Source organism: Mirounga angustirostris, unplaced genomic scaffold (genome assembly GCF_029215605.1).
Source record: "Mirounga angustirostris isolate CCGP_5_RB_7025 unplaced genomic scaffold, mMirAng1.0.hap1 SCAF_14, whole genome shotgun sequence".
In the NCBI taxonomy this organism is placed as follows: domain Eukaryota; kingdom Metazoa; phylum Chordata; class Mammalia; order Carnivora; family Phocidae; genus Mirounga; species Mirounga angustirostris.
The window spans coordinates 66517635-66544449 of NW_026991722.1; the positions used below are offsets into that span (position 1 = coordinate 66517635).

Sequence of the window (26815 nt, forward strand, 5' to 3'; positions counted from 1 at the left end):
GAGCCTGAGATGGGGATTCTTGGGCACATGACTGGACGAGGGAGCAAGTTCAGGAGCGAGGGAGGCAGGACAGGGCCAGGGAGGGAACCAGGCGGAGGTGTGGTTTCAGGTGGCTTTTTGCTGTGGCCTGATCCCCAGGTGTTCTGGAGCCTGAATGAAATCAAGGCTGCCCCACCTCGAGGGATAGGACAGTGCCTGCAAGGCCCCAAGGCAGTTCTCCAGCAAGGGGTGCAGCAGGTAACACTGATGTGGTGGGAGACAGTGTGCCGGCAGGAAAGGGGATCTGGGGGCACCTGCGGCGTCTACTGCATGCTCGCTTTCCCTCTGCCCACCACCCCCTTCCTTTCTGACAGAACCCAGCGCCTCAGGTCAGGGCTAGGCCTGGCTGGCCTCAGGGGAGCGCTGTGTCTGCAATCCAGCCACCTACCTCCCAGCTCCCAGCCTCTCAGTGGGGCCTGCTACAGTGACCTCTCTGGCACCCTTCCTCTCCCCCAGCAGTCAGGGAGGTCCTTGTCGTATTATAAGGCAGAGCATCTCTCCCGTGCTCAAAACCTTCCCAAGGCTGGCCATCTCAGTTCTGAGCCAGAGTCTGGGGCCCCAGGGTGCTGTGCCCCTGCCCTCCCCTGCTGTGCTCCCTCCACTCTCCACCCTGCTGCCTCTCAAGTGTCAAACACACTCTCAACTCAGGGCCTCTGCACTGGCTGTTCCCTCCAGCCGGAACACTCTTTGTCCAGAGAGCCAATCCATCCTTTCCCCAAATGGCTCAGAGGTCCCCTCGAGAGGCCACCCTGCCCATCCTATCTATGACTCCCCAAATGTCTCGCTGTGTTTTCTAACATGGTGGGTGCATAACTCCCTTATCGTGTTTACGGCCCCCTCCCATATGCTTACAGAACACCAGCTTCACAGGGCAGGGGCTGTTGGTCTGCCACTAATGTGTCCCACAGGCCCGAAGTACCTGACAGGAAGCAGGTGCTGATAAATCCATCTCAGCCCTTTGTGCTGCATGAGGGAGGGGCCAACTCATCACGGGGAGGGGACAGCGGGGGGCTTCTGGGAAGTTTTCTAAAAAGGCCCTTGGCCTTCCCCCAGATGGACACCGCAGATGTGTGGCCGCCTCCCGTCCAGCCTTGGCCAACTCTGATACTGCTCTGCCTCTGAGCGCTTGGCCCAGGACGTCCCTTCATCTGGTCAGCCCATCAGGACTGGGCTTCCATTGCTGTCACTGAAAGCTTGCCCCCATCCCGACTCTACCCCAACCTCAAGGCCCTGAGGTTCCCTCACAAGCCCTGGTCCTCAGCCTTGGCCTCCCCACCCAGCCACAGCCTTGCTGTGCCAGTGATGAGACAGCCTGGGGCTGCAGCTCACCCTCTGCCCCAGTCCTCAGCAGCCACAGTGGCCATGCCCCCCACACTCCCTCCACCCACACGGGTCCTCCATTCCTCGCTGCCCCAGGAGAGCCCCAGAACAGCCGGCAAGATAGGACTAACACACCCAAGGACCCCAGGCCACATAGGGGCTGAGCCCAGTTGAGGAGCTCGAGGGGCTGGGGCAGGGATGATAGGTGCAGCGTGGCTGTGGGGCTTCCTGGAGTAGGCGGGTGGTGTTGGGGCACCAGACAGCCCTGTCAGTGCTCCCGCGCCCTCCTCCTGCCATGAGGTGGGGCAGGGCTGGGGATGTGCATGCGTACGTGCGTGGTATTATCATAGAGGAAATCGATGCCTGGCACTGGCCCAGTGTTTAAGGGAAATGAATAGATTTTGGCCGAGGACAAAGAGAGTTTGATTAATCAAAAATTGGATAATGGAAGCAACACTCTAATTATTTTTCTTCCCAGCATTTTATCGAGAAATATGTTTGCACAGCATATCAGAGGTAACGGAGTGGGTGAGGGAGGGTGACCATGCTGGAGGGAGGCCCAGCTTGGAGTCAGGGCCATTGCACCTCACGTGCGGATGGGGCAGGCCAGTGGGCTGGCCAGTTGGGGTCCTGGTGGTTGCTCACAGGGCCACAGGAAGCGAGGGGGGACACGTGGTGCAGGCCAGAGGCCGCACACAGCTGGGGTGGCCTGGGTCACAGGAGATGGGGTGGGTAAGGGTGCCTGCTGCCATGGAGGCCAGCGGGCGTGGGGGTGGGGCATTATGAGCTCAGGTCATCAGGACCTGACAGAGCCAGGGGGAAGGCTTGGAGGTGTCAAGTCCTCCAACCCTTGGTCAAGGAGGGTCTTCAGAAGTCCCTCTGGGCCATTTGGAGCAAATTCACACGTCTGCCCTGGTGAAGCCTGGTGAGCCGCCCCATGGCCGAGGTCAGACAGGACCACTGGGCCCCACGGGCTGGTCCCATAGCCCTCCCTTGTCACTCACTCCCTCTGTCTGCACTGTCCTCACTGCTACAACATGGTTTCTGTGGTCACCTGGGCTCCTAATTCCAGGCAGCCTTTCTGGAGCACAGCTTGAGGCTCATTCACTTGCTCATTCCTTCCTTCGGGGTACAGAAAGAAGCTGCCATGAGAAGAGGTCCACAGTGACCTGAGCTGCCTGTTAGACTCAGAATGTTGGCTGGGGAAGCACCGAAGAGGAGGCGAGTCCTCACCTAATCCAGGGGTCAGAGTCAGTGACTGGAAGAAGGGGCACATAAAGAGAGATAGAAGATTGGGCTGCAGCTTCTAGGCGAGAGTGAGGGTGTGGTGGGCGGGGTCAGCCAGTCCCTGGTGAAGACGTCTAAGTCTAAATCCTCCCCCGGTACCCATGGTTAACATCACTCATTAACCATGACCACTTGCCCTCCGAGCCGTAACAGCCTTGGGATCCTTCTCAACACTGTGTGCTTTGGGCAGCAACCAGAGTTGGTACAAGAGAGGAGAACTATCTATACCCTTGACCAAGGCTAATGTAAGGTGAGGACACCGAGGCCCAGCGAGTGCAGGGAATTTACCAGCGTCTGCTTTACAGGCAGAGCCAGGCCTATAACCCAGGCCCCCTGATGTCCCACCCAGTACTTTTTCCTCTGCACCCAGCTGCTCTGCTGGGCTAATCTTGGGGGCACGGGGGTTATCTGGAAAGGCCACCCAGCCATCACATGGTCACTGCCGACACCGTGCTCCTTTCCTACCGCCCGGATCTTGTCTTGCTCTCTTACGACAGTTTCCTGTGGACATGCCTCATGTCACGACCATGTGAAACCCCCACTCACCGACCAAGGCGTCACCCAGGCACACCCCATCACCGCGGGGCCAGCTGTCAGCCCGAGGCCTCTGATTCCCAGTGGCAGGGACTGGTGACTGTGATGGCAGTATGAGGAGCCAGGCAGCTACCTGCCTTGGTTTGGGAGTGAACCACAGTCGGGCCTCACGGGCGCCAGCCAGCAGCGCCCACCTGTAGGCGGTTTGTGTTTGTCCACCAAACCTAAAGGCCAAAGACACACCTCTGGGGACCCAAAAGCACAGCGTCCCAGGAGCAGAGCAGTGGTTCAGTGTGAGGGCTAGAGCCAGCAGGAGGCCCAGCCCTCTGCATGAAAGTGGCTCAAAAGCTCATGTTAGGCCTGTCTACTTGCCAATATCCATTTCCCCCTCCAACAGTGATGTGCTGAGACCCTACTGGGGCCAGGCCAGGCTCTGGGGACTGGACTGTCAGTGGCAAACAGCAGACAAAGGTCTTGACCTTACAGAGCTTACATTCAGATCCAGGAGAGATGGTAAACAAACACAAATAAATAAAACAGGTAGTAGGTTATGTCGTGATGAGTGCTAAAGGGAAAGAGAGAGGCAATCGCGCGCTTGGGAAAGCCATCTCCCCACGTCTCCGTCTCCTCAACTGTGAGGACAAAACTGAGGTAAAATTCAGCCCCTTCTTGGAGGAGCTGGTAGTGGAAGGATAAAGTGAGCCTCTGCCCCAGAAGGCACCTGCCTGCTGTAATCCAGAGCGGATCCCGCCGCTGTCCCAGTGAAATCCTGTGTCTGGGCTCTCGGGGAAATGTGCACAACTGAGCCCACTGTCCTCTGCTCCGATACCACAGCCTTGACCTCCATGACTCACAGGGGCACAGGGCCTTGCTGAGGGTGTCAGGGCTCAGGTCCCGGAACCCCGTCCGCAACACTCCCCATCCCAGGGGTTGGGGAGGGCCGTCCAGTGGGGGCAGGGGCTCTTTCTGAAAGGTCTGCTCTGACCACGGCCCGCCCGCACGAGCCCTCAGGGACGGGTGTGTTTCTGGTCAGCGGCTGCTGGAAGGAACGCGGGGCTTGACACTGTTGGAAGGCCTCTCCCTGCACCGTGGTTTTTTAACAGTCTCGCTTCGTAGCACTTTTTGTTGGATTCTCCAGGGATGTTTCTAAAAGAGAGTTATACCTTAATTTAGAAGCAAATAACTCAAAACTCTGTGATGTAGCAGGTTCCTTTGGAAAAGAGATGAACTCAAGGAAGCCATTGTGTGTGAAGCCACCTGCCATGCTCACCCGGGTCCCGCCAACGGACTGCCCAGCCCTCGGCCCTCGAGTTGTGCCTCCTACCTAAGGCCACTGGGGGTCAAGGGACAGAGGGGGAGGAAGTGACGCTCACAGGAGGTCAGGGTGAGGCTCGCAGGCTGGCTCTGACTGACCCCAGTGGCCTCAAGTGCCAAACACAGCCCACCTGCCCACCTCCCCAAGGGACGCAAGTGAAGGGGAGCCTGGGTGGCAGGTCCATGGCACTGCCCTCCCCGTGCCACAACCGGGCTTCAGGGGCAAGCACGTGGGCAGTCCAACAGGGCCCCAGGCCTGGTTGAATGCTCTGTTGTCTTGAAAGGTTTAAAAACTTAACAAGGGCCCTGCAAATTATGTAGCAGGACCTACCCATTTGCTTAGTCCGCATGCACCCCATGCGTACCTCGATGTTTGCCTCTGGAGACCCGCCCTCTTGGGAACACCCTCTTCCACAGTGTCCCCCCCACCCCCCAGTCCCCTGCCATGTTGCCATCATGATTGTGCTCCCACATCACTTGCTCATCCATCCTTCTCAATCTTTTCTTTCTGGAAGCTCCTTCTCAGCTCATGCTCTGAAGGGTGAGGGCCCTGAGGCCTGACCCAGCCCCTCTGGACCCACCTACCCTTGATCCTCAAGTGACCATGGCCAGTCCCTGGCTTCCCACACACCTGATGCCAAGGACTCCAGGTTTCTACCTCCAGCCTTGCTCTCCCCTCTGACCACCACATAACGGCCATGTCTACCAGGGCCTAAGCCAACTCCCAATTTCCTGCCTCTCATGAAGGAGTCCGCGTCTTCCTTCTCCACCAGTGCCACCGCCATTTCTCCGGAGCCGTCCTTGCCTCTTCTCCATCAGCAGGTCCTCTTTAAAATAAATCCCCAACCAACCGCTCCTCATGACCCCTACTCCTCCCCTGCTGTGATGGCCCCTCACAGTCCTCTGCTCTTGCCCCCATGCCCATCAGCCGCACAGGTCTTTTCACAGTGGAATTAGTTCAAGTCTCTCCTCTGCTCTAAACCTTCCCACGGCTTTGCGCCTCACCCCAGCCCGCAGAGTCCGACCTGACCCACTCTGTAAACCACCCCACAGTATGGGGCTCTGGCTACCTGGCTTTCTGGTGGGGCCCCCAGCAGCTTCAGTGCCTTTGCACCTGCCACCCCCTCTCCGGCTGCTTTTCCCCATCAGTCACAACTCACCCATCGCTCTCCGTGGCACTGTGCCAATGGCCCCTCCACACAGAGCAGCCCCCTGATCCTCCCTCTCTGCACTCTCTTCTTTAGTTCTCTTCACGGCACCTACCTTACCTGGCAGTCAGTCACACAGGTGTTGTGCCAGCCGTCCCAGGTCTGCTGGGAGCACCAGGAGGGCAGACACCACGTCTGTCCTGCTCCTTGCCATATACCCCTGTGGCTGGCACAGCACCCAGCACCCGGCAGGTTCTGGTAAATATTAGCCAAAGGAATGAATGAATGTGTGGACCATTTCCATCTCCTCGGGCTCTGTACGGGGGGCTGACATCTCCCGTGTCTCCTGTGTGCTCCCGAAGCCATCAGACAGTCCCTGTGGTTAGACCCTGTCAGTTCATTCCTGTGAAGCATCTCCCCTGCCAGTGTGGACATGTGTAAAGGGGCCAAATGCATAGGGAGGACCCATGCAGGGACTGGTGCAGGGATGGGGCAGGGAGCTCTTGGCTGTGTTTATGAATGAAGACAAAGAAGCTCAGTCAGGATGGGGCTGGGCTGGGGGTGACAGGGCCAGGGCCTGACCCAGGTCTTTGGAGGCCTCAACGAGAGGTCCGCCCCACCCTGCGTGGGGGAGTCTGGGCCTTCCCATGTCAATCCCCGGTCTGCCTAAGCTGTGTCAGGCCACCACTCTGGGGCTGGTCCTCAGCATCTGCCCTGATGCCTCCTATCCATTTCCTTTCGTCCTCTTTCCTGCCAACCACAGCGCCCACTGGCCTGAGCCTGGAGGCTCAGTTACCCCAGGTTTCCTTCCTGGGGTTGTGGGAGAGCAGTGTGCTAATCTACCTCTTCCAGAGTTCCTGCAAGCCAGCCATGGCCAACAGCAGCGAAATGCCCTAGAGCCACACGGCATTTTAGGTCTGCTGAGGGCCAGCAAGGGACGGTACAGGGCTGCCTCATCCTCACGTCCAGGGAAGGAAAGCACGTGTACACGTGAGAAAACCACGCAGCCACGTTGAGGCTGCTGAGGCCACACCCTGAATGTCAGGCCAGCCTTCCCACCATGCAGTTCTCCATCCTATCTGCCTCCTACAGGGGCTCTGGGCAGCCTTGCCAAGTCTACCTGGTTACCCAGAAGTTCCTGGAATCACCTAGAAGCTCCTGAGACTCCAGGAAACAGAAGAGCTGAGAAGTTGGGGGCACAGGGAGGGATTCACTCCATGTCCCAAATCTAGAGTCCCACAGCAGGCCCCCAGAATGTGGCCTGGTGACAGGCACAAGAGTGAAGTGGCTCCGTCCCTCTTGGCATAGTCTGTGCCCCCCAGCAGCAACATGGGCCTTGGCCAAAAGCCGAAAGTGGGTGTGCGTTTGGGGGTTGGGGGGGGTATGCTACACAGAGGAGTAACAAACAGCCCCTTCAGAGGGAGAGTGAAAACATCCCTCGGAGCGAGCAAGCAAGCAGATCTAGGGCAGAAAGTGACACTGGCCTTGCGAGGGGGAGGGACGATGTCTTATTTACCTCCTGTCGCAGAAAATCAACGTCTGTTAGAGGAACACACAGGAGTTTTAAACCAAATGCCAGTGTCTTGTCCCCGGAGCATGAGGAATGCTGAAGGCACACCACTTCATTTGAGCATCCCATGCGATCAGACCCTAAATGGAGGCTCCCAAGCCTCCTTGATTACAGTTCACAAACGTCCATGCCTCAAAGGGGCAGAGTCACCAGCTAAATATCATTCTCCATCCTGGCTAGGAAGCGGGCTGTCAGTTACCCAGTACCCTGGCCTTGCCCAAGAGACAAGGTGCCTGGAACGGGAGTGCTAGGCTGCAAGGAGCCCCCTGGTGTCTTTCAAGCTCTTCCCCAGGCCCACCCCAGCTCCTAGGTCACAGATGAAGAAACTGTGGCCTCCATTGAACAGTCACAGCTAACAAGCAATGGGGTGTTCCGTTTCCCTGGCTCCATCAGCCCCTGTGCGTCCCCCACCCCCCTTCCCGCCATACCACCTATGCTTTCCCAAGCACATCCTATGCTCCGGCCGGACCCAACTGCCTGAGTACCCTCTCTGTGCTTTGGTCCATTTTCTCCTCTCTGTCCACAATGCCCACCCCGGCTGTGCTCACGTCCTTCAAGCTCCAGTTCAAATTGTCACTTTGCCCACAAGCCCATCTAACCCCAGCCCAAGTCATCTGTGAGGTCCCTCCAGAGGCTCTGGCACCCACAGTCAGGGTTGGGTTATCTGAGCAGAGACATTTCTCCCCTGTTGGGTGGTGAGTCAGTCCCAGGAGGGCAGGCCCAGTCCACTCCCACCTCAGCGCCAGGCTCTGGGGGAGCAAATGCTCAGTAAATATTTGTTTAATTGAATTTGGCCAAGGAGCCTCCTCCAGACAGAACCCAAGGCAGCAGGACTCAGTCCCCAGGGCAGGGAAATCACTTGGGCAGAAAGGAGCCCATCAGGGACTGGGCTGCCTCACCAAAACAAGCAGACCTCGCCTATCAGGCGGGTCCTGTCATCCTGAGAAAGGGACTCCAGGGAACCCTGGTCTCGGCACTGCCTTCCCACCCTCTTCTCTCTTGTGACAGAGAACCCCAATTCTCGGCCTAGGCGGATTCCTGCCATCACCACCCAGACAGGCTCAGCACCGCCCTGCAGGCAGAGCCCCCTTGGATCTCCAGTAGGATACGGAGCCCCAGCCCCGAGGCCCTTACACCCCTCCCCCCCAACACCCCCCTAACACCCCCACCGCCTTTTAAGGGAAAAAAATATTGAGCCAGGAACATATCACAATCGCAGTAGGTCGATACTCATCTCTTGCTCTAAATGCGTCCAAGGAACCTGTTCTCTGCAAGACCGATGACGGAAAACTGCGAGCCACTCGGCCCCGGGGCCCAGGCCTCCGGGGCCCTCTCCTCCGTTTCAGCCAAGGCCACGCGTCGGCGCTCCAGCCGCCCGGGGTCGCCTCCTCCCCGCTCCCTTGGGAGGGAGACCCCGCCTCAGCGCCTCTCCTGCAGGTTGTCTGGCCCTCGCTCCGCACCGGCGGCTGTTCTGGGGGCCCCCAGACGCGGCATCCCCAGCAGCCCCTGCCTACCTCCCGGGCCCGCAGCCGCCCCCTCCCGCCGGCTCCTCTGCCGAGTGGCGCCCCTTCCCAGCACCTGCCGGGCCCGCGGTCGCCCCCTGCCCACCTCGCGGGCATCTCCGCCCCGGTCGCCCCCACCCCGGCCGGGCATCCCTTTCACTGCTCCCCGGCGACCCCCGCCCGGGCGGATCCCTAGCACAAAGGCCCGGGCGGGGCCCCGGGTGGGGGTGGGGTGGACGCCCCAGCCGCTCCCCCAGCCCCCGAGGTTCTGCCGCGCGCCCCGGCCGCAGGTCCGCTCACTCACCTCCGGGCCGCCGCACGGTGCATCAGCGAGCTGCTCCGGGTGGGGCGGGGCGGGGCGGCGAGCGCGGGCCGCGGCGCCCTTGTTCCGCACTACGCGGGCGGCGGCACCCGCGCGGGGACGTGACCGGACCGCGGGCGGCGCACACCCTCCGGCCGGCTTGGCTCCCTCCGCCAGCTCTCCCGCGCCGCCCGCCGCCCGCCCGCGGGTCCGCCCGCCCCGCGCCGCGCTGCCGCCGGCAGGGGGCGGAGCCGCGAGCGCAGCGCGTTGCCAGGCCAACCGCGGGCGGGGGTGCCGCGCGCCCGCGGGTGACCACGCGCTGGGCGCCACCGCCCCGCCACGAGAGCCGGCTCTCTTCTCATTGGACAGGAGCGGCTGACGGATTTATGTGCGGTCCAATGGCAACGGTAGGGGCGGGGTCGCGGCTCCGCGCGCGCCGCAGTCCCGCACGCGCTGCCCGCACCGGCGTCTCCGGGACCCGGCTGCGCCGAAGCCGCGGAGCCGACCTAGTGAACCGCTTCTCGCAGAGCCGGAGACTGATCCTGAGAGTCGCGGATGGCTCATCTCCCCGCCCCCTCCCCCCGCCCGGCTCGTCTCCCTCGGTTTGAATTCGAATCCAGCTGGGCACTTTCTGAGCTCCGCGACCTTGGGCAACCAACTGACCTCTCTGAGCCTGTTTTGCAAAGTGGGGCTAGTGGCACCTGGTTCCTTGAATTGTCGCGACAATCCGCTAGAACATGTAAAAGGCTATGCAAACCCTTAAAGTACACACCCGTGAGGTTGGTGCAGCGATGGGAGGGACATTAATCATCTTTGCTGCACGCTCCCTCAGCGTGTAGGGGCTCTTCAGGGTCCCTGGCAATCCTGGCTACAAAGGTTGCTTGAAAAGGAGGAGAGGGAAAAGGGCCCAGGATCTGTCCCCCAGATCAGAGAGGCGGGAGGCAGCCAGCTCAGTTAAGGCCAGGATCCCCCATCACTGCCTTGGAGAAGCTGGTAGAAGGTAGAAGGCATCCGATGCTCAGCAAAATACACCTGAGCCAGTCTGCCAAATTCTGCTTTCAATTTCAGGGGGAGCCCATCTGTGGGCCTCAGAGACAGGAGAGCCCCTCACTCCTGTGCTTAAAAGACTTTGGCCAGAGAGCCAAGATATTAATGCCTCTGTCTTTTCCATCATTGTAACTTGAATCTTTGTGTATTCCAGAGCATCCCTGGTAAAAATGCAGATTCTCCCAGTTAACACCTTCCTTACCACTTTACACCCTCTTGGTCACATTATAAGGATCACCCCATACTGGGCAGAAGCACTGGAATTGGCCATTGACAGCGGTGGATTGGGTGGTCATCCCAGTCCAGGTTTGTGGTCAGAAGGCGGGGGTGGGGGTCTGGTTCTGCAGGCTGGGCTGAAGAAGTTACCTAAACTGTCAGGGACAGGACAGATGCTGGTGATGGGCATCCTGAGGCGAACCTAGACCTGGCATAGTGCTCGCTGGAGGTGGCCAGTGAGAACCAAAGGGAGGTGGCCAACAATGGAGGGGCTCCTCTGGGTGCATGCCTTCAAACCCCTGGGCTGGGTCAGGATGGGCCTCTGCCCACAGGACCACTCAGAGGCCAATGGCGGTGATACCAGGAAGATGGCAGGCACAGGTCCGGCCCTGGTGTGGATCAGAGGTGAGAGGGGCTGGGAGGGAAGCCAGACCCAGCTCTGTGCCTATACACCCTTGGGGGGAGGGGAGGTTATTTCACCTGGATGAACCTCAGTGTCCTTCTCTGTCAAGGGGAACACTAGTAGACTGTCCTTGGAGAGTGACTCTGAGGGGAAATGCACGTGGACACATGTTTAGAGATGGGTGAGGGCAGTTTCTGTTGTAGGATCGGGGTCAGAATGGAGCTGTTTGCAGGGGCAAACCTAGATGTCAGTGTAGGGTGACCCTCTACCACAGTCCAGGGTGAGATCAGCAGCTAGCCCATGAAGAAGCCCCAAGGGGCTGCCTGCTGCCTCCCTCCCCTGACCCTGGTGGCCACCAATGATCATAATTCTTCAGACAGCAATCATTTACTGCTGACCTCCTTGGCACAGGCACAGTTCTGGGATTTAGACAGGCCTGCCCTGCCTGGTAGACCTTCCTGTCTGTGCGGTAAAAATCCACCATTATAGTTGTGTGAGGCCTCACGGAGGAGACCCACCAGGGCCCTGGGGACATGTGGCAGGGGGAGAACTGGGCACTGGGAGACAGCAGCCTGGAGGTGGCCGGTGACCTGGGGCAGGAGAGAAGTATGTTTCAAGGTGGGGAACGTGCTGGGCATCAAGGAACCATGATGCCTGCAGGAACCCATGGAAGACCGGCTGTGGCTGGAGCCAGCAAGCGGGTGTGGTTGCCAGAAAACAAGGCTGGATTGGGGACAGTTGCACTGGGCTAGTGTCCCTTCTGTGAGATTGGGGACGTCAGCCTAAGAAGCACTGGAGGGTTTTAGGGTTAGCTTTTTAAATTTGAGAAGGAGGATTGCAAGTTTTTGTTTCATATTTGTTTGCAGTACGTGTGGTTCCATTAATGTATGTTGTCCTAATAGGCAGAATCAAATAACAAAAATGTCAGCTAGTCAGCCTTCAGAAAATAAGAAAGCAGAGATTCTCCATGAAGTTGAGTTCAGCGTAGGGCTGCAGGATCATTGAGCGACAGAGTGTCAGGAGAGGGCCATGTGGTGGCTGTAGCCAAGACAGAAGGATAGAGTGGGGGGCAGAGTGGGGAGGGTGGGGGACAAGGGGGAGGTCCACATGATAGGAGATGCTGGAGGAAGGACGGTGCTTGCTAGCAGATGGAGGACCAGTAGGAGAGGTGGCCGGGAAACCAGGGAGTAGAGTGTCCTGGCTCCTTGGGAAGAAAGTATCTCAAGAGGTAAGACGGGGTCAGCCACATCATGTGCTATGAGAGGCCATGTAAGCTAAGGACAGGGATGTGTCCCCACGACATAGGCAGGCACAGGGAGGGGGATCAGCATGCCAGCAGTTCAGGGCATGGGGGCCGCACGAGGCTAACACTGGACAGGTGGGTTCTGATGAGGTGCGGATGCCCGGGGCTGAGGCTGGCGCTCCGTCCTCAGTCCTTACTAGCCAGGAAACAGGACCAGGAGACAACAGCTGGGGCCCTGTGATGGAAAGAGGAAGGCCCTGGTGGTTGAGCCTCGTACTTCACCAATCCAGCAGGCACAGATGGCTGAGGAGTGGCCTCTGTAGGTGGTATCAGGCCATCCTCCAGGAAATGACCAAACCTCAACCACAGGGCATTCCGTGCCATGGGCATCATGTCCCTCAATCCCGGAGGGATTGGTGGAGCTTTCTGGCTCATCAACCACTGAATCTATCTTGGCACACCAGCCGTGCCAGACCCGGGGCCCTCCCCAAATACACCCATGCCTCATGCCTTTGCCCTGCTGCCCCATGAGGCCCAGCGCCCCCGGGGCCTCCCTTCCTGCATGTTCAGAGTCCCTAGAACCCTGGAATTCTACTTGAGTATGAACCTGTGTTGTCATGACGGGTCCTGGCTGACTGCCACTGGTCTCCCCACTACCCAAGGATGGCTAGTCTCTGGATGCTGGCCATAGCACCGTCCTGTCTGGCTCTTCTCCCAGCTTGACCTGCTCTCCCAAGCCCCGCCGGTCGATTCTCCGGCTACAGCGGGGCTGAGTGGGTTTCTCCAGTTTATTTCCTTGGGGTCTGTGCAACCCCCCCAACCCCAACTTGAACAAGCCATTGCAGATCTGGGTTAGTTATAAATAGCCAGGCCTGCAACTCTCCTTTTAGCTGAAAAGCAAAGTGAACGAGCAGAGAGGCACACCCGGCACGCGTTTTATTTTTAATCTTCTCCCTCTGTCTCAGAATGAACCCAGGTCCTGGCGCTCAGCATTTCTAGGAGTAGAGGCCCAAGACGAATGCCTGAGAAACAAAACCCAAGTAGCCCAGGGCCCTGGCTTTGCCCCTGTCTGCTGTGTGACCTCAGGCACTTGAACTGCCTCTCTGGGCCTTAGTTTCCTCACCTAAGGAGGGAGCAGTGGAGGTGATCACCTCCAGCAGTTTGACTTCAACTCTCTTCCTCTGCCCCCCCCACCCCAGCCTGTGCCCAGCAACACCTTTGGGAGGAGGGGGGCCCTGGAAAGCCCAGACCCAGGTGCACGTGAGGCCACAATCAAGCCCCAATTTAATGATGCTCAAATTCCTCATCCCCAGGCCTTTGCTCAGGTGTCCCCCAGCTAGGAACCTTCTCCCTCTATGCAAAATCTTTCCAGTCAGCAAAATCCTTGGAACGTCCAACTGTCACCTCCCCACAGTGAGCTTGGGAGGGGCTGTCTGGGTCAGGTTGTGGCTGAGTTGGACCCATGGCTGGGGCAGGTAGGGAGCCCGTGGGCAGGTGCCTGAGTGGGCGGTGGAGCCAGAGCAGAAGGCCAGGTGTGTGGTCTGGCCGTGGCCTGATGGGGAGGCTGAGGCTGAAGGGGAGAGAGGGGCTGTGTTCCTGCAGGGCAGGGACTGTGCAGCTTTTCTCTTTGTATCCCACTCCTCGCCTCTCACCGCCCCCCTCCCCCCACAGGCTGTTGCTTGCAGCTGGGTCTCAGTGTTGGTGGAATTCCTTATGATTCTAGGTCCAGACATTCTGGGCTATGTGAGACTCCCTTCCAGAGAGCGTGCTCCCACCCAACCACTACCCATTGGCATTTCACAACTCCCTGCCACTTAGGCTGATTTCCATAATGAGGAAACCGGGCTCAAAAAGGTTAGGTAACTTGTCAAAGATCACACAACTGGATACATTTAGGGGTCCAAGCTAGGCATTTTTTGAAATCTGTGTGTATTAAATTTTAAAAAGTGCAGTACTCTTTTTTGTTTTTGAGAATTTTTTTATTATGTTAATCACCATACATTACATCATTAGTTTTTGATGTAGTGTTCTATGATTCATTGTTTGTGCATAACACCCAGTGCTCCATGCAGAACGTGCCCTCTTTAATACCCATCACCAGGCTAACCCATCCTCCCACCCCCCTCCCCTCTAGAGCTCTCAGTTTTTCAGAGTCCATCGCCTCTCACGGTTGTCTCCCATTCCGATTCCCCCCTTCATTAAAAAGTGCAGTACTCTTAAAGCAACGGGCAACTGCTCTCCCTGTGTCGCGAGTGCCCTGAGAACAAATGGGGCAGAGCTAGTTGCTCGGCAATGACACCCCAATGAGAAGCTGGCCAGGGGCCTAGGGAGCCGCTGGACATGCGCCTGTCCCTCTCCACCTCCCTCATCCCGGGGCACCTGCCATTTGATGTCCTCAGGAAGTGCGGGAGGAAGACTGGGGTGATGTCTTCAAAGAGGAAATCCCTGGTGCTAATTGGCACTTAGAGACCTTTAGGCTAATTAACCTGTTTATTTGTCTCTCTAGAGTAAATCAGAGGTTTTAACTGGGGAGGCGGAAGAGAGAGGTGTTGCTGCTGGCCACCTCCAGGGGAGCTATCTATATGGCCTCTCGGTGGGTGGTGTGGGCCACTGGGGAGGCCACGAAGAGGGTCGGGAGGAGGGCTGGGAAGAAGAGGGCTGCCCTCCGCAGCATCGCCCTGCTCACTTCCCAGTGACGGCTGCTCTGGACACAGGGGAGCTGGGCCCCTCAGGAGTGCTGCCTGGGCTGGTACTTGGTTCCCCCCAGACATCCCTCAGGAGGGATGAAGGGGCCGGAAGGAGGGAAGTGGAACCCATTCTTGGGGAGGCTCACCTCTCCGCCTTCTCTCAGCCCTGGTGCCCAGCCGCCCTGCCATGTGGAGCCCCCAATCCTGTGGGTTTTTTAGACCCCCTTGGCCAGAGTCCATGGATTTCCTGTTACCTTTGGTTGGAGGCACAACTCTTTTTTGGATATAAGATGCTGGCCTTCTCACTTCTGATTTGATTCCAAGCTTTTTCCTTTCCCCAACAGCTGGCCAGACTAGTGTGGGGTTTCCAGTGGCTTAGAGATGTTGTGGGTGGGAAGGAGGGGGTTGGCTGGTCCCCCCACCTTCCTTCTGGTGCCGGGTGGGGAAAGGAGCGAAGTTCCTTCTGCGCTGGGCCCTGCAGAGTGGCTGTTGTGCTCTCCAAGGGGCAGGTGCTGCTTCTCAGGCCCCTGGGCACCTGTTGAAGGCTTATGCCCCCCCGCCTCAGTTACAGGTGACCAAAGGCTGGCCCCTTTGGGGGTCCTCCAGGGCCGTGTGGTTCCCACCCTAGCGTGTCATCCCCAGCCTCCTGCTAGCTGCTCAGGGGTCTGGCAGCCAGGGGCATTTGCAAACCTCTCCTCCCCCACCAGCTGTGCAGGCCTCGCCTCGCCCCACGTGCCGCCCAGAATGGGTAGGGGTGACTGGCCCACCCTCAGTGCCCTTTCCTGTCCCGCAGGAGCCCAGGGTATTGTCAACAGCGGCCTGATCCCCTCCCTGGTGTGGAAGCTGCAGAGGGAAGAGGAAGAGATCCAAGGGCTCCTCCTGGACACACTGGCGGCCTGCCTGATGGAGGATGCCACTGAGGCGCTGAGTACCCGCGTGGTGCCCTTCCTGAAGCAGAAGCTCCTCAGCACCGACGATGACATTCGCAGCAAAGCTGCCCGCACGCTCATGGCGGTCAGGTGAGCCCGGCCCACGTGGACAGAGCGGGGAGGGCAGGGGCGGCCAGCCCGGAGGCTTCTGCTGAGGCTCAGAGAAGGCACCTGAGCTGCCCCCGGCCCCGCAGCAAGCCAGCCTGCCCCAGAGCTCCAGGGAATCCACCTCAGGGCCTGCTTTCCACACCCGCCCCCCTGCTTGTGCCCTGGGGGAGGAGGACCCTGTCCCCTGGGAGGGGGGCACTGTCCTAGTGGTCTGAGAGCTCAGCCCTCACAGTCCTGTGTCCCAGGAAGCCCCCAGTCCTGGGCAAAACGAGATGGTTGGTCCCCCCTCCCCGTGAGGAAGGCAAGCACCCAGTGCAGCGCAGCTAGCCGTCACTGAGTACTAAGTGCTCCGTAGGTGCCGGGTATTATCTACAAGCGGCACTCCTCCAAGGAAGGTGATTACCTTTTATAGGTAAGGAAACGGAGAGCACACGTGTCCAGTCACTGGTGACCCAGGGTCACACGGAATTCCAGTCTAAATCCTGACCTGGAACCTGAGGGAGCACAACACCTCAGAGCAGGGAGGGAGGGAGGGAAGCGGTGTGTGATCCCAGACAGAGACGCTTCCCAAGGACCGGTGGTCCCTCGTGCCCCCAAGTCCAGGCCTTAGATATGGCCACCTGCCTACATCCTGGCACCTCTTGCCTCCCCTAGCTCTGGCTGTCCCTCTAGCTGGGATTCTCTCTAGAGACCTGGGCCAGCATTTCTGCGAGTGTGGCCCCCGATCCAGACCCTGGGGAGCTTGTGAACGTGGAGATTCCGGGGCCCTACCTCAGACCGATCACCTTCTGGTCTTTGCTCAGAGGTCCCCTTCCAGTGAAGCCTCTGAGGACGCTGCCGCTCTGGAAAATGGCGACCTCCACCAGGCCTGCCTGTGCCTCTCACCGTGCCCTCCTTTTTTGTGTCACCCCCAAGGGGAGTTCCTGAGGACAGGGCTTTGCTCTGCTTGCTGCTTGAGAGTAGGGCTTCGAAACAGGGGGAGCTTTGGTCCCCTGGGAGACAGGCAGCACTGTCTGGAGACATTTCTCGTTGTTCCAACTTGAGGGAGAAGGGCGCTCCTGGCCTCAAGGCGGGGAAGCCCTCGAGGGGCCAACACACGGGACAGCTGCCACCACAAAGAATCATCCAGCCCCACGGTCAGTCATGCTCTTGCCTCAGCGTCCAGACCAGGACCCGCCAAGGTGCTCAGTCAGCCCCGGCTGTGGGAATGAACGAATGCACAGAATCCCTGCAGGCGGGGTCCAAGACTCTGCATCTTTGATCAAGTTCCCAAAGGGAGCTCGTGGGGAGTCCATCACATTCCTTTTCACAGCTTCATACAGTGCCAGGATTAGAAGTGACTTACAGTGTCCTCTCCCCTGAGGGTGGCTCTGCATAGGTGTCTCCCTGGCAGCTCGCCCGCTCCCATGGCTTAGCCCATCTTTGGCAGCTCTGGCTCCTGCGTGGAGTCAAAATGAGTGTCCCTGGGTCCTGCTGCTCCCCATTTTGGGGCCTGGGGAACATGTCTGGTTTCTTCTTCATGTGATACCTTAGGGCCAGGCTCCATCACCCCCTGGCTCCGCTGCGGTTTGGCCTTCAGTGGTCCCAGGCTGTGCTCCCAGGTTGTCCCAGCATGGGGGTGAGACCCAAACCTCACACCAGCACTCCCTTGCACCCTGGTACCCCCTGGCCAGGCCCGAACCACCAGGGGGTCCCAACACAAGTCCTTCTGGTGTGCCCTGGGGTGGTCCTAGGCCCGCCCCTGTCCTCTTTGCCAAACGAAGCCCCACAGCTGTCCCCTCTCTGGCCCAGCATCCCTCTGGAGGGCAAGAACCAGGTGTGGCAGCATGACGTCATCCCCATCCTGGTGCACCTGCTCAAGGACAAGGTGGAGGAGGTGCAGGCCAATGCCGCCGGGGCCCTCATGTATGCTGCGGTCACCACCCAAGGTGAGGCAGCCTGCTGGCCACCTGTATCCCCTGCGCAGGTGGTAGTTTACTGGGCAGTGGGGGGGGGGGGTGGTCACTGCAGCCTCCAGCATGCTGTTTTCCAGAACTTTCATTCTGTGCTCAGCATCCCAGCACTGCCCCCTCCCTGTCCTACCAAAATACTTTCCCTGGTCTGTTGTTGGAGTCCTTTCAAGTTTGGGCCAAGGTTCCACCCTCCCTCCTCTTCCTGGCCACAGTGGGTCACCTACCTGTGGCCCTCCCTGGTCACTCCCATTAGGACCTCTGTCCCTTCCTGCCAGGCTATTCCCTGGGCCTGGAATTCCTGTCTCCAACCGAGGCCCCTTGTAAGCCTCGATTCTGGGATGAATTATGTAGTTTGCCATCCTTGATTTGGTTATCCTAACACCTAAACAAACACTGGAGCCCTTGCTTCCATGTTGTTTTTTGATCGAAATTACTTTTTTTTTCAGGGTGTGGGTATGGGGAGCAAATAAGAGCATGAGATTACCTCTCCTACCTGGGGACCCCCTAGCCAGTCGGGCTTCCAGCTTAGTCATCCAGTCCTGGCCACAGGAGCGACTGGGGTTGGTTTCCCCACCTGGAGGCCAGGGTTGGCCATCCCATGTGACCTCTGAAAGCTCTCTGTCTTTGCACGTGCCCACAATTGCCTGCACCAGCCCCGTGCCCTGTGCTTTCTTGATGTCCCACGGAGGACTGACTGGGTCTCTGATTCTCAGAGTTTGGCGGGAGTGGCAGAGGGTTGATGACCTAGAGGAGAAGCATGTCATGCAGTGGGCAGAGGACAGGGGCCAAGCCTCCTCTGGGAGGGGCGTGGGTATTGACCCAAGGGACAATGGGAGTCAGCAGGGCCGAGGGTAGCTGCACAGCTTCCAGCACACAGAGAAGAGTTCATTGAGCATGGCAGGAAGCTGGGGGGCAAGGGGCAACCACCTGGCCTTTCAGCAGGCCAGGATAGCAGGAAGGTGCTGAAGGTTAAGGAGGGGCGTCTCCTTTACAGATTAATGTCTGTGTCCCCCACTAGACTATAAGTACTGGGAGGGAAAGAGCTCTGTGAGTTTTTGTGCCTGGCACAGAGTAGGTGCTCAAGAAATACTTGCCACATAAATGAACAATTAGATTTTAATTTTTGTTGCCTTGAGAGAACTGGATTGCAGGACAGGCATCAGGGTGGGTGGGGAGAAGCCAGCTGAGGGGCAGGAGGGGCAGGAATGAGTAGGCCAAGGCTGGAGGCAGAGGAAGGTGCCAGGGCCTGCACGGGAGTGAGGGAAGGCACCTCCCCTGAGGCTGCACAGGCCGGAGGCCAGAGTTGGGCTGGGTGAGAGAAGGTGGAACAGGATGGCCCCCTGAGGAACACCTGGTGTTGGTGACCCACAGGGAAGTATGCCGCCCTGGACATAGAAGCCATCCACCCCCTCCTGAACCTGCTGTGCTCATCCTTGACCAAGGCACGCTTGAATGCCACCAAGGCCCTCACCATGCTGGCTGAGGCCCCTGAGGGCCGCAAGTTTCTGCAGTCTCAGGTGCCCATCTTCCGCACCCTCGAGGAAGACCCCAGTGAGGCAGTGCGGCGGGCAGCCCAGATCGCCATCAAAGTCATTGAATGGAAACCCTGAGCTGCTTGTTGGCCCAGAACTGATAAGCTGCTTGCCTAAATAAATGGGCTGAATCTCTTTATCTTGGGTCTGAATGGCACTTTATGCTCCTAGAGTGTGGTCACATCTCCCCTCTCTCCTACAAAGGGGAAACACCTGGCCCTGAAGGACTGGGTCATGGTGGCCAGGCGAGGAAGCATGGGCTAAGTCCAAGGCCCAGGGATGGAAGGGTGGCATCCCAGCTCTCTGTTGGGGCCAAGAGTCCCCTCAGAAGGTGAAGAGCAGGGCTGGGCCTTCCAGGTACAGGGAGGGGCCAGGAGTTATATTGGGAGAAGGAACACAGCTGGATCCAGCACCACCCAAGCTTTAGACACTTGAGTGACCTGGCCCTTGGGTGTGGTTGGGCACTGTCCTTCTTAGGCAGTTCTGCCCCTCCTCACAGGAGGGAAGGTCAAAATGCCAGCCCATGTGGGCTCTTTCAGGAGGAGTATGAGTTGTATGAGGCCCCTAGGGATGCGTGCCCAGGACAGGGATCTTACCGCCAGAACCAAGAAGTCATAAGAGTAAGCTCCCAGCTGGCCTGAGGCCAACCACACCCCAGCCCCAGGGCAGCCCTCTGGCCAGCCTTCCACCTGGGCTTCCACCTGCTTCTCTCATCCCCCAAATGAAACTAGCAAAGGAGGATGGAGAGCTTGAAGGCATTGGAGGAGAAGCCAGGCTGCGGAGGGTAGGGGGCTTGGGACCCTTTAACCACCCCAGCCTTCCCTGCCTGGTCTGGCAGGATGATGGTTCTTAAACCAGTTCTGACTTCTGTTGGAGAAACTGCAGGAGAGGAGCTCAGCTTCAAGGGAGCTTTTTGAGGCTCCCTGCCTAAAACAAGGTTTTTCTCATTATAGCACCAACCAGCAGCCATATTTCCTATGGGACAGAACCTCCCAGGCTTATGGGATGCCCAGTCCTTCCAGAATAAACATCAGCAGAACCAGAATCCTCAAGTGAGCACCTTCTTATAGTTCTTTCATTGACTGGGGCCTTCACTTTTCTAGAAGAATCAGAGAAGTTTGCATCCCTGGAATTAGAGGATTAGCCCAAGGGGACTGGCTGTTGAGCCCAGCTGGAATTTTGGGTAAATCTCATTCTCAAAACAGGCCCCCAAAGCGGAAACTTTTTCTCCTTCAGTAAAACAGGTGCTTGAAGACCTCTACTTCCTCATGTCCCCATTTCACCTCAACCCACAGCATGCTGGTTCCACCTCTAATGCCTCACCAAAGGGCTCTGGCCAAGGTCACTGACCATCTTGCTGCCAAGACCCTGTGCTCTTTGTGCTTGACCCATGCTATGGCCCAGGTATGGATGTTCCCTTCCTGTAGTAGCTGTCTTGGGCCTCCTTCCAAGGTTCTGGCTGTGCTCTCTTTGGTCTCCTTTGTAAAACCCTCTTTCTCTACATGACCAGTAGTGTTCATGTTTCTCACAGCTCTGTCTAGGCCCTCTCTCCTCCTGTTCTCCCACACAATCTCACCTGCCTGGCTATGGGCCCCCCTCTACCAGGTTCCCTTCTTAGCTAGGCCTGCCCACTGCTTTTGTCTCCCCCAAATCTGGGTCTGTAGCCCCAGCCTCTCTCCTGAGTTCTGGACCCTCCTATCCAATTTAACATCTACCCTTAAATGTCTCCATGCAATAATTAATACCAATCCTTCACAAACTCTTCTGAAAAATAGAAGGGGTCGGGACACTTCCCAACTCATTCTGAGGCTAATTTTACCTCAAATTAGCTGATACCCAAGCCAGAAAAAGACATCATAAGAAAACTATAGACCAATATCCTTTATGAATAGAGACATAAAATCTCAACCAAATATCATCAAACCAAATCCAGCCACATAAAAAAAAACATTATACACCATGACCAACTGGAATTTATCCCAGGAATGCAAGGTTAGTCTAACATTTGAAAATGAATCAATGTAACATATATATACAGTAAAGGACAGAAATCACATGATCATCTTAATAGATGCAGAAAAAGCATTTGATGAAATCCAATATCCATTTCTTTTAAAAAAAAAAAAATCCAAAAAATCCAAACTAGGAATAGAGGGGAACATCTGCAAAAAGTCATAGCTAACATCATTCTCAATGGTGAGAGACTGGATGTGTTCCCCTGAAGATCAGGAACAAGACAAAAATGTCTGCTCTCACTACTTCTCTTCAACATTGTACTGAAGGTTCTAGCCAAAGCAATTAGGCAAGAAAATGAAATAAAAGGCACCCAGATTGGAAAGAAAAAAGTAAGCTATCTCTTTTTGCAGACGATGTGATCTTATATATGGAAAATCCCAAGGTATACACTTAAAAACTACTAGAAGAAGTCAACAAGTTTAGCAAAGTTGACAAAGAAAACAACTCCTTTTACAATAGCATTGAAAAGAATAAAATACCTGAATAAATTTAACAAAAGAAGTACAAAATTTGAGCACTGAAAACAAAACATTGTTGAAGGAAAGAAGATCTAAATAAATGGAAAGGCATACCATGTTCATGGATCAGAAGATGTACAATTGTCAAGATGGCAGTACGTATCTTCATGCAATTCAAACTCAACATGTCCCAAGTGGTGCTCAACTTTTCTCCCACATCTGTTCCTTTTTCAGGGTGGCCTGTCTTTAGAACTGGTGCACACTTTGCCCACATGCTTAACCCAGGGAGTCACTCTGGCCTCTCCCTTCACAAGTCTAATCAGTCAAATTCTATTACTTCTAATCACTGGTTTCTCTTGATGCCATTCCCTTCTCTTTTCCTCTCTGCCACTAACTTGCCTGGATCGCTCTTGGTGGGTGTTCCTGCCTCCCTTTCATCGTTCCAGCAGCAGCCAGCAAATCTGAACCTGTCACTTCCCCACTGAAGCTCCCAGGGACTTAGGATCCCAAAGCATATAAGGCAATTCAGCCTCCTGCCCACCTTGCCCTCCCCATCTCCCACTGTTCTCCTATGCATAAGCCATGTCTTGGCATCCTCAAACATGCTTTGCACTCTTGCTTCATGTCTTTCTGCATGTTGTCCCTTCTGTTGTCCAGCTAATTGTCCTCCTTCTTTGGTCATAGGACGCCTTCCCTGACTCAGACTAGGTGGGCCCCCCTGCTGTATACACACCACGTGGTGGGCCAGTGTGTGGCCTTGGTGTAAGGCAGGGCTGTTCCAGGCCCTATGCCCATTCCAAGTGTACTCAATTTCCTTGCTGAGTCTGTCTCCTTCCCTGTGAAATGTGATTAATTCTAGTACTTCCACAAAGGGTGGTTCTGTGGCTTGAATGTGATAATGCACTTACCCCAGGCAGCAAAACAGCAGGCTGCACTAAATGCTGGCCATCACAGCTAGTGTTTCACTGTCTGCTGCCTATGCTCTGTTAGCAGCTATTTCCTTGCTGTGGCTGACACATAGTGGGCACTCAAAAATGTCAGCTGAAAGGATAAACTAGGGAGGAGAGCCTGCATGTGAGTGTGCCTTCAGAGTGTGATTTTTGTGATGCTGGATGGGCCTCTGCCAAATCACTTCAAGGCACCTGGAACTTTTTCTAATGACACAATTTATTTTTGAGAAGAAGGAAGAGGAAGGAGCAGCTTAGGGAGTCCTTGCAGAAATACAGCCCGGGAGTGGCCTATACTTGACAGCTAAGGGAGTCTAGGTCCTGGGCCCAATGCCCAATAACATGCCAATTGCAGGTAGACTGGGAGGCACTGGGAAGAGCTCAGGAAGGAGGAAGGTTTCCTCTCCACCTGCCCTTCAAGGGTGCAGTGTGACTGTAGCTGGGCAGTGCTGAATTGTTGGGAGGCCTGTTCCACTGAGCAGAGACTGCCTCAGCTCCACCACTGGTCCAGGCAGGAGCTGAAGTCCCACCCATGGGCAGCCTTGGCTCCAGCTGGCCTGTGAGGTCATCAGCAGTGGGCACAGCACCTGTGGGCGGGAACCCCATGTGGGGGTGAGGCTTACATTACATGGCATCTTCGCCAGCAGGGCATACCTTTAAAAAGGAGGAGAGAACAAAGCAAATGGAGGTAGGATATAGGAAGGAAATGGTTACAGTGAAGTAAACACAAGCAAAAATCCCAAATATATCTAGAAATAAAAAGCCAAAATTAAATTTAAAGTGAAAGTCAGTGTTTATGCAGTAGAGCCATTTGGAGAAAATGACTCATTTCGTAAAGGAACAGATGTTCTCATTTGCATAGTCTCTGGAGTCGCAAATGGACTTCACCCTGTCCCCTCAGCACGCATGCCCTGCAGCTGGTGGCACTTGATTTGTGACACTGAGGGAGCGTTTACATTAGTGTAATCCTTGGTCCTATATCCATGGGTCTCCTGGTAGGAAAGACTTTCTCCACTGGATGATGAGGGAGTCTGGAGAGGCTACGGTTTGCCTGCTCTTCCCAGATGCCCCTGGGCCCCAGCTGCCTTAGTAGTAGTAGATGTGCAACAGGACTATGGTTGATATCAAGAGGAACCCGTTGGCATTGGCAATTTCTCTCCCGAAGGGTACCTCTGACATGTCAGCATACGTTGTCCCTTCTCAGGTGTCACTGCGCTCTGTCCCTTCCAACATGTCACTGCACTCTGTCCCTTTAGATGTGTCATGGCACTCTGTCTCTTCCAATGTGGCACTGTGCTCTGTCCCTTCAGACATGTCATGACACTCTCCCTTCCAACATGCACTCTATCCTTTCAGATATGGCAGCACGCCCCATACTCTCCTTGGCTACCTCTTCTGGGGCCAGTTTGGGGCCCGGCTGTGGCTCCAGTCCACAGAACACATCACAGGCAGCCCTGGGCCTCCTTGAATACATCTGGAACAGAGGGAACAGGCAAACATCAGGAGGACACAAGAAGGACGACCTTCTATGGTGTAGCATCTCAGTGGTCAGTCCCACAGAAAGACCAAAAGACTCTCTGAAATGAAGATCAGTCCTCAGTCCCTGCTATAGAATACCTACCACCATCCTCAGAGACATGGGAGCGTGGGATAAGGGGCTCAGGGAATGCAGTGGGGGCGGGGGTGGGAACTACCTGGGGTCATGCTTGCCTTCCACTGGCAGAGCCTTCAACTGGGTGCAGATCCTGGAGTGACCACCCTTCTCTTAGGCACATGGCCGAACACAGCTGGATATGTCTAGAGCGAGTGACTGCTCCTCTGAATCTGCCTCTCCAGTCACTACTCTCCAGAGGATGGAAGAAATCCCCTGATTTCTGGAATCAGACACTGCTGTCCTCGGCAAGCTCTCAGGGAATGTCTCCCTCAGGCAGGTATCAGTCTAGCAGCCTGGCCCAAAATAAGGCACTCTGGGCACTTGAATGGAAAATCACTGATGTTTTCCAGGAGCCAAAGGAGGGAAGTCTGGGAATTATAGGAATGTTTCCATTCAAATTAGCGAAAACGCCTTCTGTGGCTTAAATGTTGCTCTGGGTCCGTCGGTACAGCTCCTGTGGGCCGCTCCTTGGGCCCGCTCAGGCTCAGGTCAGCACCACGGCCAGCTCCGGCACACCAAAGTAGGTCCCGCACAGCCTGGGAAGTTTCCTCCTTGACAAGATGAGCGAGTTTTGGTCCGAGAGCGGGCATCCCAGCAGTGCTTGCTGTGACGTGTTCTCTGTCTCATTCTGTTGGGCAGCCTCCATGCCAGCTGTGTCCCAAGGCTGAGGCGGCCCCAGCGATAACGGAACCCATCAGCCAGGGACAGAGAAGCCTCTGTTACAAGGGGTGTGTGTGAGGACCCCAAAGCCAGGGACACAGATCTCTGCTGCCAGTGCTGAGAAGTCCTGCGTGTCACACTCTGAACACCCATGTTATATCATCATGCAGCTGCCAGACCCAAAGAGGCTGCTGTATGTAAAAGGCAACTGATGATTTGATGACAGCCCACGGGCTGTATGATGGGGGGTGGGATGGCTGTTGGCCAAGAGCACACATTTTAGAGTTAAGACTTGCCTGTGTTCAAGTCCCAGCTCCACCACTACCTGGTTATCTGTGGAGCCTGGGGCAAGTTAGTTAACTGTTCAGTGCGTCAATTTTCCCATCTCTAAATGGGGATGTTAATTGTAACTATCACACGGGGGTATAATTTTGACACTGCCTGGCACATCCCAGGTGGGCAGTAAATATTAGCCACTGTCATTATCTTCGTCGTCATCATCCCCCCACGACTGTGGAGGGAAAAGAGGAACTGGGAGGTGCACCCAGAACAAGCCCCTGGCACACTGTGGGCCCCCCATGGGCTCGTTTCCCCCACTCAGAGAAGAGAAATTCCCAGGGAGCCCTGCACCTGCCAGGGGTGTGGGGCTGCCATGCTTGGGAGAGGCTACTCCCCTGCTCTGCACCTGCCCAAGGCCTCCTCTGCAGATGTCAGGAGGGAGCCCAGGGCCTCCTTGGGCTAAACTTCCCTAGCAGGGGTGGAGGGCGCCCCTGGATTGTTGCCTCCTCCCCTAAACTCACAGCCTCCCCAGGCACTCTCTGCCTGAGACTCAGGACTAATCTCATTAGGCCTTTATCCCTGTTTGCGTCAGGGCTGCAAGAAGCTCAGGTCACCCTCCCCTCACCCCCGTGGCCCCAACACTCCCTTTCTGACCCCATCTGCCATAAACCTTCCTCTAGGCCTTCTGAAGCCCCTCCCAGGAACATTCTCCCTCTGCTTGCTGGGACTGAAATCTTACTGTCCTCAGACTTCTTTCCTCGGAGCCCTCTCTCCCTCTCCTCCCCCAGACTGCTCTTGTTGAGGTACAGCATCATCTCTGTGTGGCTAATCCAGTGGCCAGTCCTAAGGCCTCATCTTTCTTTGCCCATCAGTGTTTGTCTTCCCTCTGCTGGGTCCTCCTCATCTCCTGGAGTGCCTTTTACTTTGTGCCTGTTCCCAAGCCCCAAGCCAGACCCCTTGTCTCCTCCCTCTACCCTGCCCCTCTAAGGGTGTCTCACTGCATCTGCTGCTTCTCCCCAGCCCAGAAGGCTGCACACAGATATCCAGAGACCTCTCAACCTCACAGGCACCCCAGAGGGGGCCTCTGCCTGGAAGAGCATTTCTGGGAGGGGAGACTGTGGGGCAGGGTTGCCAGGGAGGCAGCACAGGCCACACACACCTAGAACACTCTAAACAGGATCCCCTGCAGGGTTTGGATCTTCCTTCTCACCTGGCTGTTCTTGGGTCGTGTGTTTCTTCACTTGTATTTCCTCATCCAGATCTACCCTTTCCTGTTGGCTGTCTCGTAAACTCCAACAGAGCCAGTGGAGCTGTGGCAAGAGCAGGGGCACATCACCACCCAGGGCCCTGTCACACAGACCGGACCCAGCCACGGCCAGCAGCTGGGCACCAGGGTCTCCAAGGACTGAGACCAGTCCTGGTGGTTCAATTTCAACAAGAGACAGAAGGAACGTGGGGTGGGAAAAGAATGGCACTTGGGGACCCTGGATGTCAGTTCTGGCTCTGGTACCATGTGCTTGTGTGGCTTTGGCACAGGGTGATGCAACTTGCCTGGGCCTCAGTGTCCTTCAGCGTATAGTAAGGGGTGGGAGGCAATGTGCTCAGGGCTCCTTCCAGTCCTGAGTGTCCAGGAACCGTGCCCTTCAGGGTGGGAGTGGCTGCCCATCCC

General features: G+C 56.5%; 3 protein-coding genes across 3 annotated transcripts in view; 1 reads left to right on the plus strand and 2 right to left on the minus strand.

Moving 5' to 3' along the window:
- GNAZ (G protein subunit alpha z) overlaps positions 1-9226 on the minus strand; it is a 51910-nt gene extending 42684 nt beyond the window's left edge. The window contains exon 1 of the mRNA XM_045887237.2: positions 9019-9226. The gene's annotated coding sequence lies outside the window, so the exon portion shown is untranslated. The remainder of the gene's footprint in view (positions 1-9018) is intronic.
- The window catches only part of RSPH14 (radial spoke head 14 homolog), a 74101-nt gene extending 54891 nt beyond the window's left edge, over positions 1-19210 (plus strand). The window contains exons 4-6 of the mRNA XM_045887238.1: positions 15405-15630; positions 17440-17576; positions 18972-19210. Of these exons, the coding sequence (XP_045743194.1) occupies positions 15405-15630; positions 17440-17576; positions 18972-19210 (602 nt within the window). The remainder of the gene's footprint in view (positions 1-15404; positions 15631-17439; positions 17577-18971) is intronic.
- A 6930-nt stretch (positions 19211-26140) lies between these two features.
- The window catches only part of LOC123852434 (sodium/glucose cotransporter 1-like), a 59326-nt gene continuing 58651 nt past the window's right edge, over positions 26141-26815 (minus strand). Inside the window, 2 exon segments of the mRNA XM_064577682.1 lie at positions 26141-26175; positions 26357-26456. Coding sequence (XP_064433752.1) covers positions 26141-26175; positions 26357-26456 — 135 coding nt within the window.